The following is a 20,112-nucleotide window of genomic DNA, read 5'->3' as shown; positions in this document are numbered from 1 at the left end:
GCACCAATGTCCTGGTGCAAAAAAAAAAATTGGTCGTGGTGGAGTGGCCGCCCGGGGGGGGCATCCAACTCAGGTTTTGCCCAGGGCTACAGTTTGCCCAGGGCTGCCTCGTTATGCCCCTGAGCAGGATCCAAATTCTGCTGTGATTCGAAGGCTTGAGTTGGCACATCTTATCACTCTTGATTCCAGAGATTATTGGGCATTCCTGAATGATCTTAAAAAGGATATGTCTATTTGCCTAAATGTGCAGATATGATTACGTTCCCCCCCCCACCCCATACATTTCAGTGGCTTGGATACCTGACAGAAGTCTCCACTGACACAAGTATTTCTGTTAGCAAAGCGTGACTTCTCTGCATTCTTCTGCTGTAGCCCAAAATGCCCCCCAAAATGCTGCTCATGGAAGATGGAGGGATCCTTCAGAATAACCTATCGGGAATCTGAGGCTGACAGCGGAAGTTTTGACTTTTAAAAGCTCATATACCCCCAGAATTTTGTTGTTCTCTGAGGTGCTACAGGACTCAAATCCTGGGATGTTGCTGAAATTTTCTTCACCCCCAATTCCCCCTGGTTTCTGGAGTACTGAATCTCCTGGCCTTGTTTCCGAAGGGGAGTCAATGCATTAACAATCCTCCGTTGGTCCAAATTTTGTTCAGAACCTTGGGCATGTGGAGTTTGCTGTATTTCTTAATTCCTACTCTCTTGCATCTCCCCCAACTTCCCATAGATAAAACTCTGCACTAAGAGCAATTTTAATTTGGTGTGATGTACAGACATATTAAGATTTGTGTGTGTGGTGTTTTGCCAATGCATAGGAGCACATGTCAGCATCTCGGCAACCCTGTACAAAGAGAATCTTGATGCAGACAAATCTACAATAACATCTATATTGTGTTGTGTGTGTTTGGGGGTGGGGGTGGGGTAGAAGTACACACCTACACAACAGACATATGGAACATGCAAAGTAAGCCACATTTTTCAGTACCTTCAGTACATTTGTGCCTACATTTGTGTTCAATTGGTTCATTTGTGCCTACATTTGTGTTCCATTAGCAGATACCAATCACAGAAATTCTCCTCTAATTGTAGTGGATTTAAGAAAAACTGAGAAAAGTTCTAGAATTATGGTATGGGAAAAATTCTGCTCTCATCTAAATCCCCAACTTCATCTTTATAAAAATGTTGCTGCTGGAAGAGTTTCATAATAAACTTCATCATTATCCCAGCAGAGGGCATTATTCATTTTCAGAGATAGGGAAGTCTCTCAATTAAATACTATCTATGCTTGTAAATGCATTTGTCCTACGGAGAGAACAGGGTAATACCAGGATCCTGTGTTCTCTTGCTGGGATATAAACTCCGAAAGGCCATCAACAATCAGTTGATTACTCTTCTTAATTGATTTAAATACAATTTTTCCTATTAGCAAAACATCCATATAGATGCCTTTTTGAGCTGTGAGAAATTTGAGATGAGTTACAACCAATGCCACCCCTCCTTTTTCATCGCAGTTAAGATAATTTGAAGCTCTGAAATAAATGCCCATATGACACAGGTGTCAGACAAACATTCCCTGGGCTCCTTCTGAATAGCCACATGGAGGCACAATAGCACACAGGGATGGACTGGCCATTTAGCTCATGGGGAAAGTTTCCAAGGGGCTACTGTCCAGGAGGGTCCCTCAAAGCCAGAAGCAAACAAAGGCCGTTTCCGCACGGCCACGGTGGGGGTTGGGTCAGCGTACATGACGCTGACCCAAACCCCTCCCCCCAGACCGTTCACACGAACGGTCCCGGTTGTGGTGGGGAAGACGGCGCCGTGGAGCGCCATCGTCCGATCGACCTACCTTCTCTCCGAGCGTCTGGTGCATCACAGAGGCCAGGGGACATGCCCCCTCCCCTGCGCGACCACTCCGGCATCGCAGGGCAGGGGGGCATGTCCCCAGGCCTCGGCAACGCGCTGGATGGTCGCGAAGAAGGTAGGTCAATCGGGCAGAGGGGCGTGAGATGGCGCCTTCCAGCCGCTGCCGTTTGCATGGCAGCGGCTGGAAGCCGCCGTTTTCCAAAAACCTTGCTGGGGAAACGAGGTGGGAAAACGGCAGCTTCGCGCCGCTTGGGAGGCGCGAGGGTGGCGCGGCTGCGAAGCAGCTGCACCCCCCATGCAAACAGCTCCCTGGAGACGGTGTTTTTGCCATCCCCAGGGCGCTGTATTAGGCCCATGCGGAAAGGGCCAAAGTCAAACACAGGTAGCTCTGCTTGTGTAACTCAGCTCAGACCTAGTCAGAGGCTCCAGTCAGCTGGCTCATCTACTGCCTCCTCCTGCACCTCTGCCATCAATACTGCTGTCTGGGTCTGAGCCGGCTGCCCCCCCACACACACACACACACACACAATACTGGCTTGTACAGCCACAGGGGCCTCTCAGCCTAGCATGCTCCCAGGCCATTTTTACTTCCCAGTACAAAACGAATGTACCTTGTTACGTGACAGTGTCTGTTCAGTTTTATTAATTTAAGGCATCAGCATCCTGCCTTTCCAGGTGAGAAGATGGCCTAGTATACCCCAATCCCATCAGATCATGGAAGCTAAGCAGTACCTGGAAGGGGTACCTCCAAGAAGATTCTGCAGAGGAAGGCAATGGCAAACCACCTCCGCTTCCCACTTGCCTGGAAAGCTGGCTGCCACTTGACAGCCCTTTACGTTCACACATCCTTCCAGAAAAAAGTCCTGGGATGCAAACTACTATACAATAAAACAATTAAATTTAGAAGTACATAGCAACAAGCAATGTACAAATAAAATCCAACACCCTCAAATATAGCATAAAAAGATTTTACACATTTTTATAGCAATAGGTAAAAGAGAAAAAGACAACATATGATGAAAAATGAGAAAGTCCAGAATAATCCAACCATTGAGCAGAAACTAGATGATCCCTATCCATTCATCTGGCCTCAAAAAAAATGCCACCATCAAGGGGACCTTCTGTGAAAGGCAATTCCGCGGTCATGATGCCACCCCAGAAAGTGCCCTGTCTGAAGTTGCCCGGGAGTTACTTTTGGGCTCAGACCAATGCCCTTGTGCCTCTCTTCACACTGCATTTATCCCCATCACTTTCAGAAGAACACACACGATTTTTAGTCAAAACGGATATTCTGTCGCTGTGCCCAGTGGCACCTTGTCCATTAAATATGATTCCCTAGGCCCGTGGTGGCGAACCTTTGGCATTCCAGATGTTCATGGACTACAATTCCCATCAGCCCCTGCCAGCATGGCCAATTGGCCATGCTGGCAGGGGCTGATGGGAATTGTAGTCCATAACATCTGGAATGCCAAAGGTTCGCCACCACGGGCCTAGGCAAACTACCTCCCCCAGATTTTGAACTCCTTGCCCCCCCACCCCCATAGATCTGCAAACTTTGTCCTCATTTGATGGAGACAGTAACAAAAATATGCCATATACAGTTTTAGTACATTTAAAATATAAAAAATATCCTTAATACCAAACGTGTTAGGCCAAGAGGCTCTCCTCCTTGGCGCAATTTGTAAAACTCACACATCATAAAATGCCATTATTTTAGTAACGTTCAGATGAAAGCAGACCCTGCTGATTAGTTTACAGTCGTATTTTGGGCATCTCTGAAGAGTCTCCTACATATGTCGAAAGTCTTGTCCCCAAACTGAAAACAGATCTGGCAGTTCGATAATAATTGTTGCAAATTGCTTGCTTTGGGGGTGGCGGCTGTACAACGGTGTCTGTGATATATTGCACGGTGTCAACCTGCATTTGTAATTGTAGTGTCCTTTGCTACTGAACATTTGAGAAGTTTATGAAATAATTAAGATGTCTTTGCAGATACAAGCAGAACTACACCATTTTAAATTCCACGGGGGTCGATAAAAGGGAGTAACTCTGCTTAGGACCGTATTGTTGTACCCCTTAACCTGGTTGTCTTTTGCATTCCTAATGATTTCTCAACTGTAGTTTGCACTGCAGGAGTCTGACTGACTCTCATGTTGTACTCACCCCTAGGTACTGGCCTTCAATGAATACAACAGGCAGTGATGGAGTTTCACCAACTCTCCTGCATCGCTCATCTAGTTCTTTTCCATAGTCACCATTCAATGCAATGTTCTTCTCTTCAAACTTCACCCGGTGGTTTTGGAAGATCTTTCGGACCAGCTCGCATCTTTCAAAAGTTGTTCTCACCACTCGAAGGCTGGTTGTGTAAATTATTATGCGCCCATACTCCAAAACTGATGAGACCTATCAAGAAAGCGCATTAGTGTTATTTTTCCTACTTCATGAAAAGAGTTCTCACTAAAGAAGAGTAAAATAATTCACTTTGGTAGCAATGTCTTTGCGTTCTACTGGCTTGATAAATTCACTGAAATACAGAGCTGGTCCAACATCACAAGTAAGCGAAGCAATCACAGGAGGCAGTAATGGACTTACAGAAGCCAGTAAAGAATGTGAAATCTCACAGGTGTACCTCAGCCTTCTGGGAAATGTGTGGAGAATGGTAAGTGCATTTCCTAGATTCTGCATGCCTGCCTGCTTCATTCATTGCAACTTTTTCAAACAACAGACAGCTCATCTTTCCAGTTATACATAGCAGCCATTTGGGGCTCAAGGCAGTGGCGGAGCGGCAAGGGGATGGGTGTGTGTGTTGTACACTGGGCGCCTGGGGTGGAAAATTGCCCCCGGCCCCTCCCCCTTTTTCTTGTGCCCAGCAGCACCCCCCCCCCCGCCCCCTTCCCACACTTACCTTAGTTCCTTTTATTTTTCGACTACTTTTTCAGGATGAAAAAAGCAGCCTATTTACAGTTCAGGGTCCAAAATGGCCTGAGAAACTACAGTTCCCAGGAGACCTTGGGGCTCAGAAAGTCTCCTGGGAAGTATAGTTCCTCAGGCAGTTTTTAGCCTGAACTGTGAAGAGGCCGCTTTTTTCAGCCTGAAAAAGTACTAGAAAAAGAAAAGGAATGAAGGTAAGTGTGGGAGAAGCTGAGAGATGCTGTCAGTATATGGGGGAGGCCATGGGGAACACAACGGGGGCATGGGGGAAGACACACTGCACACCGGGCGCAGTTTGGCCCAGCTATGCCTCTGGCTCAAGGTATGCTTGGATGAACAATGGGGCTATCTAATCTCCATTGTCTCATTCCAAAGTGATTTAATCAGCACTCCAAGCCTAACATTGTTTATTCTATCACAGCAATTACTCAGTATTCAGGTGAAAAACCTGCACCCATCCCATCGTAACCATTAATCAATAACCAATAGAATAGGTCAGGCATTCTGTTGGGTCTCGATGGCTCATCAAGGCTCTCCTATCTTATTGTTGGAACCCTGGAAAAGCAATCAGTTCTTTGTCTCTGGTCTTCCTGCCAGCTTACCTCATACTGCCTCAGGACCATTTCTGACTATAAGCATTAGTCCTATGGGCATTCATAGTATGCGTGTGTTGGATCCATGTGCTCACCCCCACATTCGTGAAGGCTCCATTTCCCTTTTCAATTGCCGCTTTTGTTGGACACCTCCTCTACTGGCCAGGTAAATATCACCCATACCTGAAACCTCCATCCAACTTCCTTCTTCTTCTAGTTAGCCCTTGCATGCCTTGTGTGGTCTGTTCATGCTTGAAAACATATTCCTTGTTTTGCATTATTTAATTAACAAAACTCAATTGTGAATTTTACAACAGTCTGCTCATTTGAGAGTTTTCAACTAGGATTATCCCCGTAAACATAGGTTATGGAAAGTTATCCCTTCTCATTAAACTCTGTATCCGAAAGCTAATTCCCCCAGCTCAAAGTGGAGACTGTGTATTTTGGACAACAATTTGCTTATATTTGTTTATATTTCATAGTTGTTCCTGAAAAGGGTTAGCTCTGAAATATATTGTACTGCTTTTCTTTTTTCTATTTGGAGTAAGTCTGTGTCTCAAGTGGCATTTGTAATTAGATGCGAGCCAGGCAATAGTAATATAGGGGAAAAAATTATTAAACAAATCTGCTTATAACTCCTCCTTCTCCTGTGTTTCTCTGTGTTTCTCCACTGAGTCAAGTCATATAGTTATTTCCTCCTTCTGTATTGTTCCCTGTGTCTTTATTCCCCTACTTTTCTCTATCATTCTGTCCATACTCTGGGTCTACCGGGTTCCCAGCTCTGCCGCCTGAGCTGTGGAGGCTTATCTGGGGAATTCAGATTAGCCTGTACACTCACACACACGCCAGCTGGGTGACCTTGGGCTAGTCACAGCTTCTCGGAGCTCTCTCAGCCCCACCTACCTCACAGGGTGTTTGTTGTGAGGGGGGAAGGGCAAGGAGATTGTAGGCCCCTTTGAGTCTCCTGCAGGAGAGAAAAGGGGGATATAAATCCAAACTCTTCTTCTTCTTCTTCTTCTTCTTCTTCTTCTTCTTCTTCTTCTTCTTCTTCTTCTTCTTCTTCTTCTTCTTCTTCTTCTTCTTCTGCTAACTATATTATGAGTCACATGAGACACATAAGCGTTCTTACCACCATCCCTCACAGGCCAGACCGAACTTTGGGATTCTCCCTGAGAATAGTGTTCTACTTTGAAAAGCAATGAGCCATTACTGTGTGTCCCACCACTCAGAACAACAGTGGGATTTTTTTAAAAAAATGCAGCTCCACAAGTTCTTATCAGAAGTAACCAACTAGGAATTGCCAGAAATACATTGAGATTCCAGTCATTCCTAGAGACATCTTTTATTATCTCCGTTTTTTATTCAAAATGATGTGGCACTACACACGATGCTGTAATCATGCCCATGGTCCATCCTGGCAATCCTAGCATACCTTGTGGAAACAGCTGGCTTCATCATAGAATGGCCCTCAACTTGGAAGCATGTTGTGATTGGCACATAGTAGCACTTTTATGATTGGCTGCTTGTCCCACTCGAGTAGATTAGTGGGGATCTAATGCTACAGTTTCCACCACCTGAAGTTAACATTTTCCTCAGGGAAACTGGCTACTGTAATCTGGAAAGCAGATGTAATTTCAAGAGAACTCCAATTCTCACTTGGGGGTTAACAGACCTACCCACCGTTCACCAACATAACAGTGCCTACCTACAGGTTGCCTTAAAACAATTGTCAGACTCTCAAATAACAGTGGAATCTAGTACAAATTTTAGCGCAGACATTTTTCACTGCATTTGAATCATAGTCAATAATATGGAATATTATTACTGGGAAAACTCATAATTTCCACCTCCCCAGGTGTGAATCACAATTTTGCGCTGATAGAAAGTGTGCTGAAAGTTACAACAGGTTTCTCAATAGCTGTGCAAAATTCTGGTTGTTTACAATTGTGAAAAATGTTGTGCAAAACAGAGGTTTCTGGTTTGTGACGGTGAGTGGTATAGTGATTAAGAGCAGGTGGATTCTAATCCTCCACATGAGCGGCGGATTCTTACCTGATGAACTGGATTTGTTTCCCTGTTTCTCCGCATGAAGCCTGTCACATGACCTTGGGCTAGTAACAGTTCTCTCTGAACTCTCTCAGCCCTACCTACCTCACAAAGGCTGTTTCCGCATGCTGTCCCTGGGGAACTGTTTGCCTCACCGCACGGCATCCCCAGGGAGCTGTTCGCCTCACCGCCCCCAAGCGGCATGAAGATGCCGCTTTTAAACCCGTTTTCCAAAAGCAGTGAACCGCACCAGCATGAGGGTGTCACTTTTGGCCCCTCCAGTGTGTGCAAGGGACTTACCTTGCATTCCTGCGCAGTTTGGGACGGCTGAAAAGACACACCCACGCTGCCCTTGGGACTGCCCACATGGAACTATGCAAGTGGTTCCTGACACTCCACCGGCTTACTTTAAGCCGGTGGACAGCCGCTGCCTTGGTCGTGCAGAAATGGCCAAAGTGTCTTGTGGGAAGAGAAGGGAAGGAGCTTGTAAGCCACTTTGAGACTCCTTGCAGGAAAGAAAGGCAGGGTATAAATCCAAACTCTTCTTCTTCTTCTTCTTCTTCTTCTTCTTCTTCTGAGTGTCTGCAGCAGTTGCGACCAGACGAATAAAAAAGTAACTGAATATGATCTTGTACATACATAGATCCACCTTTGCTCTGCTGACCTTTTATTGCCTCTCTACATGCCACAGGAGTACACAGGGCAAGTCCTCAGTCCCTCTTGGTTCAACAGGCAAACTGTGATTGCCAACTCCAGATTGGGGAATTCCTGGAGATTTGGGGGCAGAGCCTGGGAGAGTGAGGTTTGAGGCAGAGAGGGAGCTCAGCAGGGATGTAAGCCAAACAATCCACTCCCTAAAGCAGCCATTTTCTCCAAGAGAACACACCTCTGTAGTCTGGACATCAGTTAGAATTCCAGAACTTCAGGTCTTACCTAAAAGTTGTCAACCTTACACTTTGTGGTTCTTTAACATTTCCATGTGTGTGATTTATGGGATCGCCAGCTCCAGGCTGAAAAATATCTGAAGATTTTTTTGGGGGGGAGGTGGGATCCTGAGCAGGGTTTGGGGAAAGAAGGCACTTCAATGGGGTATAATGCCATAGAGTCTACTTCCAAAGCAACCATTTTATCTGAGGGAACTAATCGTGGTCATCAGGAGATCAACTGCTATAGAAGGAGATCTCCAGCTGCCACCTGGAGGTTGGCAATCCCATTCCACAGCAGGGAACTTTGGTCTCCCATATCTTAGTTGGAAACTCTAAAATCATTATGTCACACTGGGTCTTCTTAACCCACACTGATCATTGACACTCAAGCTCTTTTTCTTTCTCACAGTGTGTTTCATGTGCTCTTGTTCCTGATGCTTTCCCAGTGCATCAGAGTGGCATCTCTTATATGTAACTTTGGACACTATTTGTACGGGAGCTGCTAGTCCCAGGGGAAGCACATTAATTCAACTATTGTTTAATTACCTGCTCCATAACAAATGGCTTTTCAGCTCACTAATTTACATCCAATTACAAAGACAAAGATGTTTTCTTTGTTGTAGTTAATCACTAGATGTCCTGGAAGTCTAAAATTACTGTATGCATTCCAAGCTGCATCCATTTCCTAGTTTGCAGCCAGTTTGTAAGATCATGGCTTCCATGTGCAGTGCACTGGAGAATAGGAAATATAGGGCACCAGCTGAAGGAACCACCGAGCCCCATCACAAGATAATGGGCTGGCATAGGCAGTCCAGATGTGCAACTAATCCAATGCAGATGCTGAGAATAATCATTATGCCCACAACAAAGGTGTGTTGACTGTATGATAGATTGCAAAGAAATGTGATTTTTAAAAGTGCAGTTTTATCTAAAACAACTTCTTGTTTACAAGCAGAGTGAAGCAGAAAGGCTAAGGAACAGAAGTACCAATTGACTAGCTGTGGCCTCCTGCACTCTAACTGGCTATGTAACTGTATGATAAAAAGGAGGAGAAACTTAACTCTCTGTCAGAAGAATCTGTTAAGTGGAGTCTGCCTTAATGGTGTGTGAAAAACTAAACATTTCTGATGGAAGTAGTTAGTCAAAGTCAGCTACTGTATCAGCCTGAGTGTTGGGTGAAAACAGATATATACCAAGACAAACTATACTGGTGGAAGGGTTTATTTAGAGGCCAAGCTGTAAGGTCATAATAAACCAAAATAAGAATACCTTCTAGCGAGAGAATGATTCCTGTATTCCTGTGGGTCTGGGATATTGGGATTTGCTTTGCTTTACCTCAATAGAGAGTTTATGTTTATTTTGGGGGATTTTCTTAACTTTGTGAGCTGAGTGAGGGTATTAAGTATAAGTGATTAAACAGGACAAAAATGGAGTGGAAAATGGAGGGGAAGAAAGGGTCAAATAAATATACAATGAAAAGCTAACACACTTGTTTGGAGGATTGTTGTTTAAGGGCAAGATTATTCTTAGTCGGGATAAACACAACACACAAATATGGAGGGGAACCCAAGGAATTTAGAGGGGAGATTGGCTGGAGTTTCAGAAGTGGCTAGAGGTTGGTGGTATTGAAGCCCCAAGATTTGGGAGTGGTGGAAAGATGGAGGGAAAGACAGAGAAGCCATGAGAATCATGACAGGCACTCCCAAGATCCAGAAATAGCAGAAATGTGGTGGAAGGATCTCCTTCTGTTTTCCCTACCCCACCCCAACCCTGTGCTTTAGCTCTGATCAGCCCTATTTCTAAAAGAAACAAAGGGAGAGAAAAAACCCATGGCTCATAGAAACTATCAATAGCACACTTTTACATTGATGTCTATTGAGTTTTTTAAGAAATAGAGATCAATCCTTTAATGAATGGAGGGAGAGGTTTTAAAAATATTGTTTTGATCTGGCATCTAAAAGAGACTAGGGTATGTGCTAGGAGAGCTTCCAAGGGAAGGATATTCCATATGCAAGGCTCCACCACCAGAAAAGCCCTGCTCCTGATCACCACCCTATTCATTTCTGGGAGCATTCAAGGCTTCATCTTTGGTTACAACCTACCTTATGTTGTAACCAAGTAGAACTACAGTAGTAACTGAGCACACATGCCTCATTTGATTCACAGTCTGATTACACATTGCAAGCAACATCTTTGAACACTTGAAAAATTGTTCACTTTTTTGAAAGCTCAGATTTGTTCTCAATCAAATTTCAAATGTTTTAAATGTCTATTACAGGGGTAGGGAACCTGCGGCTCTCCAGATGTTCAGGAACTACAATTCCCATCAGCCTCTGTCAGCACGGCCAATTGGCCATGCTGGTAGGGGCTGATGGGAATATAGTTCCTGAGGCATCTGAACACAAGTTCTATGTGTGTTGTTGTTGTTGTTGTTGCTATCATTATTATTATTACTACCGTGTTTCCCCGAAAATAAGACAGTGTCTTATATTAATTTTTGCTCCCAAAGATGCGCTATGTCTTATTTTCAGGGGATGTCTTATTTTTCTGCTCCACAGCTGCATGCTCTGGTGTTCTGTTCGACAGGCATGCTTCTAAACAAAAACTTTGCTACGTCTTACTTTCGGGGGAAGCTTTATATTTAGCACTTCAGCAAAACCTCTACTACGTCTCATTCTCCGGGGATGTCTTATTTTCGGGGAAACAGGGTAACTGCCTTTCTTACTGACTCTCAAGCAGTGGGGTAGCACCAACCTGAATGCTATGCAGTGGAGGAAATCATTGTGTCAACTGAGTCTTCCCCCTGCAGATACTGTGTTGTCGAGTGGAACAGTCTAAGAAGGCCCCACCAGAGAATTCTTTATGATAACGAAGGCTGCAGGCATCAACCAGCAATCTGGGTCACAGAAAAGAAGTAGGACATCAAAATACAGTGCCGACTCTTTCCAGTGGCCCTAGCCAATATAGCCAGTATGGTGTAGTTATTAGAGAGTCATTCTTCAGTTTGGAAGACCCAGGTCCAAATCTCCATTCTGCCATGGCAAATCCCACTCTGTTGTCCTCACCTACTTCAGTAAATTGCTGTTGCAAGGACAAAATGCAGACAGACAGAACAACAGCCCTTTCTGCCCAAACCCCTGCAAACATTTTGCAAACATTTTCCAAAATCCCTGCTTGTCTGCACTCACCCCCTCAAAAATGCTTCCTGCCTGCCATTTTATGATCATTCAATTTTTAAAAACCTTTTTTAAAGATTTGTAGCTATAAAGTTTCAAAGTCTCATGCTGCAAAGTTCTCTAGGTGTTGCATCTAGGTAACTACATAGACATGACCCACCCATCCCCAATTTTTAAAAAATTGACTGACATATAGCGCAAGATGGCTGGCGAGAGCTCAGAAAATGACACCAATGAGGAAGTCCAAGGATTGGAGAGGCATAGGAAACATTTTAAAGAGATCACACAGCAAGTGAAAACGTCTTCAAGACATTTTCACAAAAAGAATCACTAGGGCAGTGATGGCGAACCTTTTCGAGACCGAGTGCCCAAATTGCAACCCAAAACCTACTTATTTATCGCAAAGTGCCAACACAGCAATTTAACCTGAATACTGAGGTTTCAGTTTAAAAAAAACAGTTGGCTCCAAGGCGTGTGTTACTCGGGAGTACGCTTGGTGGTAGTCAGTGGCTTTGCTTTGAAGCAACCATGCAACTCTTCCAACGGGTGAATCACGACCCTAGGAGGGTTTACTCAGAAGCAAGCCCCATTGCCAGCAACCGAGCTTACTCCCAGGTAAAGGATCACGCTTTAGTTCTCCCCATGAAAATCAGTGGGGTTTAACAGCGCTTCACAGGGTTACCTACACTGCTTCCCCAAAACTAGGTCTTAGGTTTAATGCTAATAATCCAGCCCAGTGGCCCAGGCCAGCCTAGATGTGTGGGGGGGGGGTGCATGCCCACCACTGCACTAGGGAATAGCACGCAAATAAAACATTTTCAGGCTATAAATAAAACGTTTTGGGCCAAAAACCATGTGGAACTCCATGGAGGAAATGTTTTATTTCCAGCCTGAATTTTTTTTTATTTGTGTTGTCCAGAAAGGGCCAATGTTGGAAGCTTCTTTTGGTCTCCTTTGGAGAGAAAAGCCAGGTATACATTTCTAAATATATAAATCCACTGGAATCACTTTGAAGAATCAAGCGATGAAGGGCTCTCCTGAGGTGTCATACCTCCGGCTCGAGAGGTATGTGTACATTCATGGTTGATTATACTCCCACAAGAAAAATGTCATTGCAGGATAAGTGTGACTTGAAAATCTTGACCTGCTGTTTCTCTCTGCACGAGTACTTGTGTTTGAGGGCCTAGCACTGACATAAGGACTCCCCTCTCGTGCAGCAGGGAAGGAAAAGGGTTTATTAGTAGGGTTGCCAGCCTCCAGGTGGTAACTGGAGATGTCCTGTTATTACAATTGATCTCCAGGTGTCAGAGATCAGTTCCTCTGAAGATGAAAATGGCCACTTTGGAAGGTGGATTCTATGGTATTATTTCTCAATGTGATCCCTCCCCTCCCTATCTTTGCTCTCTTCAGGCTCCACCCTGCAAATCTTCAGGTATTTCCCAACTCACAGATGTCAGCCCTATTTACCATTCGGTTTCCACAAAAGACTTGGGTTCAAATTGAAGCTCAGCAGACAGCTGTAGGGAGGTCTAACTCTCCCCTTCAGTGTCCTTTCTTGAACACTGCAATTGTCGTACTCTACTTCCTGTAGGATCCCGGAGACGCCGTGGGGAAAATAATAGTCAATGTGATGACATCATTTACCCCACACACGTTTCTCTGCCCACGGGCTTGCAAAACCTGCTTGTCTTCTTCAGCTCAGTTTACCAACCACATTTTTTCACCTGACACCTTTAAAGCCTGCTACAGCCCTCTTCTGTTCAGACTGCATTTCTATGTAGGAGAAAACTTGGAAAAGGCACGTAGTCTCAGACTGTCAGTTTCGTGGTGGGGATATACTGGGAAGATGCCATTGGCTCCAACTGTAGCCTTTTTTAGTGAGTGGTGGCAAGGGAGTGGAATGGGAGAGAGCTTGCTCAGCACGGACTCTCCTCCTTGCCCCCACCCAGTTAAGTCTCCAAGTTCACAGCTATGTCTCTCTGCTGCAAAGCAGCAACTGCAGTCGTGTTAAGCAGTGCATTGGTTAAGAGTGGTGAACTCTAATCTGGAGTACCAGATCTGATTCCTCACTCCTACATACAAGCAGTGTACTCCAGACTGGAGAGGCATGCTTGTTTCCCCGCTCCTACACATGAAACCTGCTGGGTGACCTTGGGCCAGTCACAGTTCTCTCAGAACTCTCTCAGCCCCATCTCCCTCAGGTCCCTGTTGTGGGGGCAAGGGAAGGTGACTGTAAGTCATTTCGAGACTCCTTAAAGATGGAGAAAATGCAGGTTATAAAAATCAACACTGCTGCGTTTTCTTCTAGCGTGACCCACCTCACAGGGATGTTGTGAGTATACAATGGAGGAGAGAATGTTGTAAGGCCCTGTGCGATCCCATTGGAGAGAAAAGTGAGGTATGAATGAAGTGAATAAATAAATGTACAGACCACACGATGTACAGTGTCTCCTCTTGGCCTTGGCATGTACAGGGCGGGAAACCGGGGAGCGCCACAAAAGGCAGTGCGCTCCTGCGGCCGCATGCGCACTCCCGCTGGCACACTGCCTAGTAATCAGGAAAATTTTTAAACCTCACGGGACGCAGGACGCGTTGCCGAAAAGCGTGACTGTCCCACCAAAAGCGGGACGGCTGGTCACCTTAAGCATACATACCCTACCGTGGAGGGCGGGGTTCTTTCCCAGCTAGCATGTTCTTTCCTGCATGGGCATTTTGAGGGGACATTTGATGAAGGCCTTTTAGATGCTGAATCAAGATGAGAGCGATTTTTTTGAGAAACTGCTGACCTGTTTTTTACAAAAAAAATCAGAAGTCAGTTCCTCAATAGATAATCTCTTTACAGATCTCAAAACGTCAATTGCGCACCATTTAATTAAAAAGGCCATACTGTGAGTTTCAGCCCGGGTTGTTGCCACGACTTGTTTTTCTTGCTAATGAGGCACTAATTCAGATGTGCAAAATGACGCGGTGCCTGTTTTCTGTGCCTTCTATTTTGCATTTTAGGCCTCTAGACTGATTCAGCCCACTGCAGCTCAGATAGACGCAAGCAGCTCATTTGGGAGCAGCCTTCCCCAGCTCCGTATTTGATTCCCCGACCATCTAAATTAGCATATATTAAAACCGGCACCAGTGCATCTTAGTAACTAATTTATGGTGCCATTCGTAGCGCAGCGACATCCTTCAAAGTTCACTGCTGTTAGTGGGCTTAATTTTGCACTGGTTAGTTGTATAGATTGCAATCAGTAAGCCACAAAACAGTGGTTAGTAAAGCTGTTAGACCGGACTCTGTTGTAAATGTCCCACATTTCTTTTCCTCCTTGGCAATTGATCCGGCCGATCGTCTTAGATTCATTAGACCGGCATCCTGTCCATCTGGCATAATAAAAACCCTTTTCTCTCGTCCCATGCTTCCACAAACCCTGGAATTACTGGAAGAGGCTATCCATCAAGATTGCTGGCTATGTTAGCCAGTAATGGAAATGGATTTTTTTTTTAACGAGCTTATTTCCAAAACAATAAAATGATTAATCCAATCAATTAGCAAGCTCCAGTTTTGACTGGGCCGTACTCAGCCTGCTTGGCAGATGGTTTGAAACATGTCTTCCCCTTTTAAAGTGGCCAGTGTACCCATTGAGAACGGTTGCCGACCTCCAGGTGGCACCTGGAGATCTTCTGTTATTACGGTTGGTCTCCAGGCAACCAAGATCAATCTCCCTGGAGAAAATGGCTGCTTTGGAGAGTGGACTGTCCGTCATTATACCCTGCTGAAGTCCTTTTCCCTTCCAAACACCACTCTTCCCAGGTTCCACCCCGAAAATTGCCAGGGATTTCTCAACTCCCTACCAGTGAGGCCAGATCCTAGAGGCTGACTGGGACCTGTGGCCCTTGTGGGTAAACAGGTGGAGTTACACTAGGACAGTGGTGGCGAACCTTTGGCACTCCAGATGTTATGGACTACAATTCCCATCAGCCCCTGCCAGCATGGCCAATTGGTCATACTGGCAGGGGCTGATGGGAATTGTAGTCCATAACATCTGGAGTGCCAAAAGTTCACCACCACGGCACTAGGATCAGGAAGACCCAGTTTTGAATCCCTGCCCTGCCATGGAAACCTGCAGTCCTTCTCCCTCAGCCTAACCTTCCTCAGAGAGTGAGGATAAAATGGAAGGAGGGGAGACTGTGGCAACTTACTATGGATGACTATTGGGGAGACCATCAGAGTAAAAAATAGCTACATAAATCAGTTACACCAGTAGTGGCTTACAGGAAGGGATCTCCATATCCTTACTAGAAGCCATCAGGAAGAACTGGGGCAGAGTGGTTCAGCTCTGTGCAGTGGTGTGGCCACTTTTTAAGCCACTCAATGAGGCTGGGGGGGGGGGGCAGGCAGAGAGTTCCTGAGGCCTCCCTTTCCTCCTCTGCTCACCTCACCAGACCCATGACCTCTTTCCCTTTCACCCATCCACCCAAATGCCTCCAACCTGCTGGTGTATCCTTCCCCTGTCTGACCAGGAGCTAGAATTGCCAACTCTAAATTAGGAAATACCCAGAGGTGGGATCCAGCAGGTTCTCACAGGTTCCCGAGAGTAGGTTACTAATTATTTGTGTGTGCCGAGAGGGGGTTACTAATTGGTGATTTTGCCATGTGATTTTTGCCTTAGTTACGGCCCTCCTCTGCTCCTCAGCAGTAGTGCGCAGAACTTGAAGCAGTCGAGCAGGAGGTGCACCGGCTTGAGTGGCAGCCTGCGCCTGCGTGCATTCGTTTCCCGCCCAAGGACCGGCGCAGTGGCTGCGTCCTTGCCACAGCCCCGCCTAGCCATGCCCTGCCTCCAGAATGCCCGGCCACGCCCCCGTCGTGCCCTGCCCAGCCCCATTGGCGCTACGCCACAGTTTGAATCCCACCACCATGGGAACCTGTTACTAAAATTTTTGGATCCCACCACTGGAAATACCTGGGGGTTTTGGAGGTGGAGTCTGAGGAGGGTGTGGTTTGGGGAGAGGATGAACCTCAGCAGGGTATAATGCCATAGAGGCCACCCTCCAAAGCAGCTGTTCTCTTGTGATATTACGTTTTTTAATCCCTTTTGCTTCTGACATCACCTCGCAGTCCTTGTCAGTGAACACACCCATCTTCTGCCAGCACCAATACTAATTCTATTCTCACTGGCTGCACTCACATACTGGAAGGGGGAAGAACGTCTCCGGGTTGCCAGTATTGATGCAGGCAACACTGTTGGTAAGAAGAACACATACAGTTGGAACAGATGGAATCTTTCCCAAGCCCTCGAGCAAAATACTCTACAACAGATGTAGGTAGCTTGCCGTGACTCACCAGCTTCAAAGGCTGTCTAGCGAAACAGCCCATCACATGGTGCAACTATTCCTGGATCCTACCACATCTGATAGGTGACGGGATATTGCAGAAACATAGACTCACAGAGTTGGAAGGGGCCATACAGGCCATCTCCAGGGGTCTGCAACCTGCAGCTCTCCAGATGTTCATGGACTACAAATCCCATCAGCCAATTAGCCATGCTGGCAGGGGCTGATGGGAATTGTAGTCCATGAACATCTGGAGAGCCACAGGTTGCAGACCCCTGGCCCAAACCATCCATGGCACATGTTCATCATCACAAAGGGATGCACAGTGCCATCACCTGTACCCACCTCCCAACACATCTTGCTAGTTGCCAGCTGGGACCGGACAACCCTACCCCTCCTATACTTTGAAGAGGTACAGTACAGCATCTGTTGTATCACATGAAGACCTGTTTAGACTCCCAATGCTCTCTCACGGTTCTAGGTCAGAGACACAGCACAGCTTTCTTACCCTGCTAGAACTAATCTTGTGACTTTAACTGAGATGTAATAAATTGCTGAACGGGAAGGTGTCAAAATGGAGGATTTTCATTTGCACCTAATTAACAGATTATCCGAAAAGTTTCCCGAACTGTAAGCAGACATAAGTGACTTTCATGCTGAGGTGTTAATGAAGGGGGGGAAAGATGGTCTATTTTTAGATGAGCAAAGTGCTGATGAAGTGTTGACTCAGTCCTGGGACTGCGGTGTGAGCACAGTCCCTTGAAGCCAACGCAAAGAGGAGAAATTGCAGAAAATGGTCACTCGGTCTCGCAGGTTATATTCCTCTGCTCAGGAACGGAACCGCAGCAGAGTTAGAAATAAGAAGGCTCAGAACTGCAATTCTCCTCTCGCTTACTTAACATAATTGGAACCATACCTCCCAACTGTTCCTCATTATTTAATAATGGCTAGAACACGGATAAGCCTTTTCATCTTCCAACTGCGTTACAAGCATTAACAAATTAAATAACATGGGCCACTATTTTTTCCCCCTCATTATCCTCCTTACTACTCTGTGGCTCAAGCTTTAAAACGCTCTCGATGTTCTTCAAAATGAATCCCCAAAAAGGAAAACAGGTCCTACTGATATTCTTCAGAGCTGGAAAAATAAATACAAAGAAAACGTGATGTATACATTCTAAGAAGTGAGTGTGCACTGAGCAGAAATGAAAAATGCTCAGTGTTGTAGGAAGTTAAGCAATAGACACACTTTTGCCAAGATTGGTGGAGAAAAGGACAAAACTTTCTCACGAAATAATGCATAGGATGGAGCTACATTACACATCAGAGGCTACACATAACAGCAAGTCCTAATATTCTTTAAAACTGGGCCCTAAAAGCAAGCATGCAGAAGTTCCCACATTTGAAAGCAGAAGACCCCAAGTTCAGTTCTTGGCATCTGCAATTGAAAGAATCAGTTAATAGATGATAATAGATTAATAGATGATAAATGAACCCATGGTCTGATGCAGTCTGGAGCAGCAGTGGCGTAGGAGGTTAAGAGCTCGTGTATCTAATCTGGAGGAACCGGGTTTGATTCCCAGCTCTGCCGCCTGAGCTGTGGAGGCTTATCTGGGGAATTCAGATTAGCCTGTGCACTCCCACACACGCCAGCTGGGTGACCTTGGGCTAGTCACAGCTTCTCGGAGCTCTCTCAGCCCCACCTACCTCACAGGGTGTTTGTTGTGAGAGGGGAAGGGCAAGGAGATTGTAAGCCCCTTTGAGTCTCCTGCAGGAGAGAAAGGGGGGATATAAATCCAAACTCTTCTTCTTCTTCTCTTCAAAATCAAACATAGATAAAATACTATACCCAGGCTATATACAATGCCAAAAATGAAAAAAAATATACCATAAGATCATAGAATCAGAGAGTTGGAAGAGACCACAAGGGCCATCAAGTCCAACTCCCTGCCATGCAGGAACACGCAATCAAATGATTCCCAACAGATGGCCATCCAGCTTCTGTTTAAAAACCTCCAAAGAAGGAGACTCCACCACACTCCAAGGAAGTGCATTCCACTGTTGAACATCCCTTACCACCAGGAAGTTCTTCCTGATGTTTGGGTGGAATCCCTTTTCCTGCACTTTGAATCCATAAGTGCAAACAGAACGGACTAAAAAAAAAGCCAAAATATCTAGCATAATAAGACGAGCTTGCCACTGATGCCCGTTTCCATTGGAGTTTACCGCACAGAGAAGCTGCTAACACTGATTAAAAGGGTAAGAGGTAAATGTTTATTAAGAACTACATTTAGGTTTACAAAGAGGAAAGATAGCATGCTGTTATCTTGCTAGCTCGGAATGGTCTCTGCAACTAACTTCCAAGAAGAAGCAGGATATTAGACCTGAGAGTATCAGTCTAAGGACAGACAAGAGATGACACAAAAGGATGGAGGGGTCACTAACTTTATGGCCCTCTCTAGCTGACCACTTGCCTGCCCTCTGATGGGTCTTCATCTCAGTTCATTTGCAATTAGACATTGTATACCCAACATCCCTTCTCAAGGTCTGGTGTGCAAAGTTCACAAGATTCATCTTCTCAGGTAGACTTTCAAATTTATCTCCAGGTGAACTCATCTGCCAATTGTTATGTCTTACCTTCAATGGGATTATACCCCTCTGAGGTTCACCCCCCCCCCCCAAGGCTTTACCCAAAATCTCCAGGAATTTCCTAGTCCAGAGTGGGCAACCATACTAGATATAGGCCACACATAAAGTTTTACATTTTAACTATCTACCAATAATTGGAATTATCTCACAACCATCATGAGTAAACTAATTATTCTTTGGATTGGATTCAGTCTTTCACTGTAACATTCTACCTCACACACATACACACACCTTTTCATTTCCATATAAGCATCAGGCCTGGTTGATGTACACTCCTATGTGTCTGATTAAATGAGCTCCTGCTCATGAAACTTCATGCTAGAATAAAGGTTGTTAGTCTTTAAAGTACCCCTGGACTCCCACTTTAATTTTATTACGATACCTGTGCAACGTAAACATCAGATATTTTTCCTGTGAGGAAAAATTCCCCTTGCTATGTTCAGGGTCGTAACGAGGCAGCCCTGGGCAAACTGTAGCCCTGGGCAAAACCTGAGTTGGATGCCCCCCCCCCCCCATGGGCGGCCACTCCACCACGACCAATTTTTTTTTGCACCAGGACATTGGTGACTGCAGGGGGTGCATTTTTAGACATATCAGCACCAACAT

The 20,112-nt window shown here is 45.4% G+C and overlaps 1 protein-coding gene across 1 annotated transcript in view; it reads right to left on the bottom strand.

Moving 5' to 3' along the window:
- GRXCR1 (glutaredoxin and cysteine rich domain containing 1) overlaps nucleotides 1-20,112 on the bottom strand; it is a 52,250-nt gene that overhangs the window by 13,225 nt on the left and 18,913 nt on the right. The window contains exon 2 of the mRNA XM_048509932.1: nucleotides 4,027-4,266. Coding sequence (XP_048365889.1) covers nucleotides 4,027-4,266 — 240 coding nt within the window. The remainder of the gene's footprint in view (nucleotides 1-4,026; nucleotides 4,267-20,112) is intronic.

Source organism: Sphaerodactylus townsendi, linkage group LG10 (genome assembly GCF_021028975.2).
Source record: "Sphaerodactylus townsendi isolate TG3544 linkage group LG10, MPM_Stown_v2.3, whole genome shotgun sequence".
NCBI lineage: Eukaryota > Metazoa > Chordata > Lepidosauria > Squamata > Sphaerodactylidae > Sphaerodactylus > Sphaerodactylus townsendi.
Note: the sequence above shows the minus strand (reverse complement) of the source record. Positions and strands in the feature narration are given on the sequence as shown.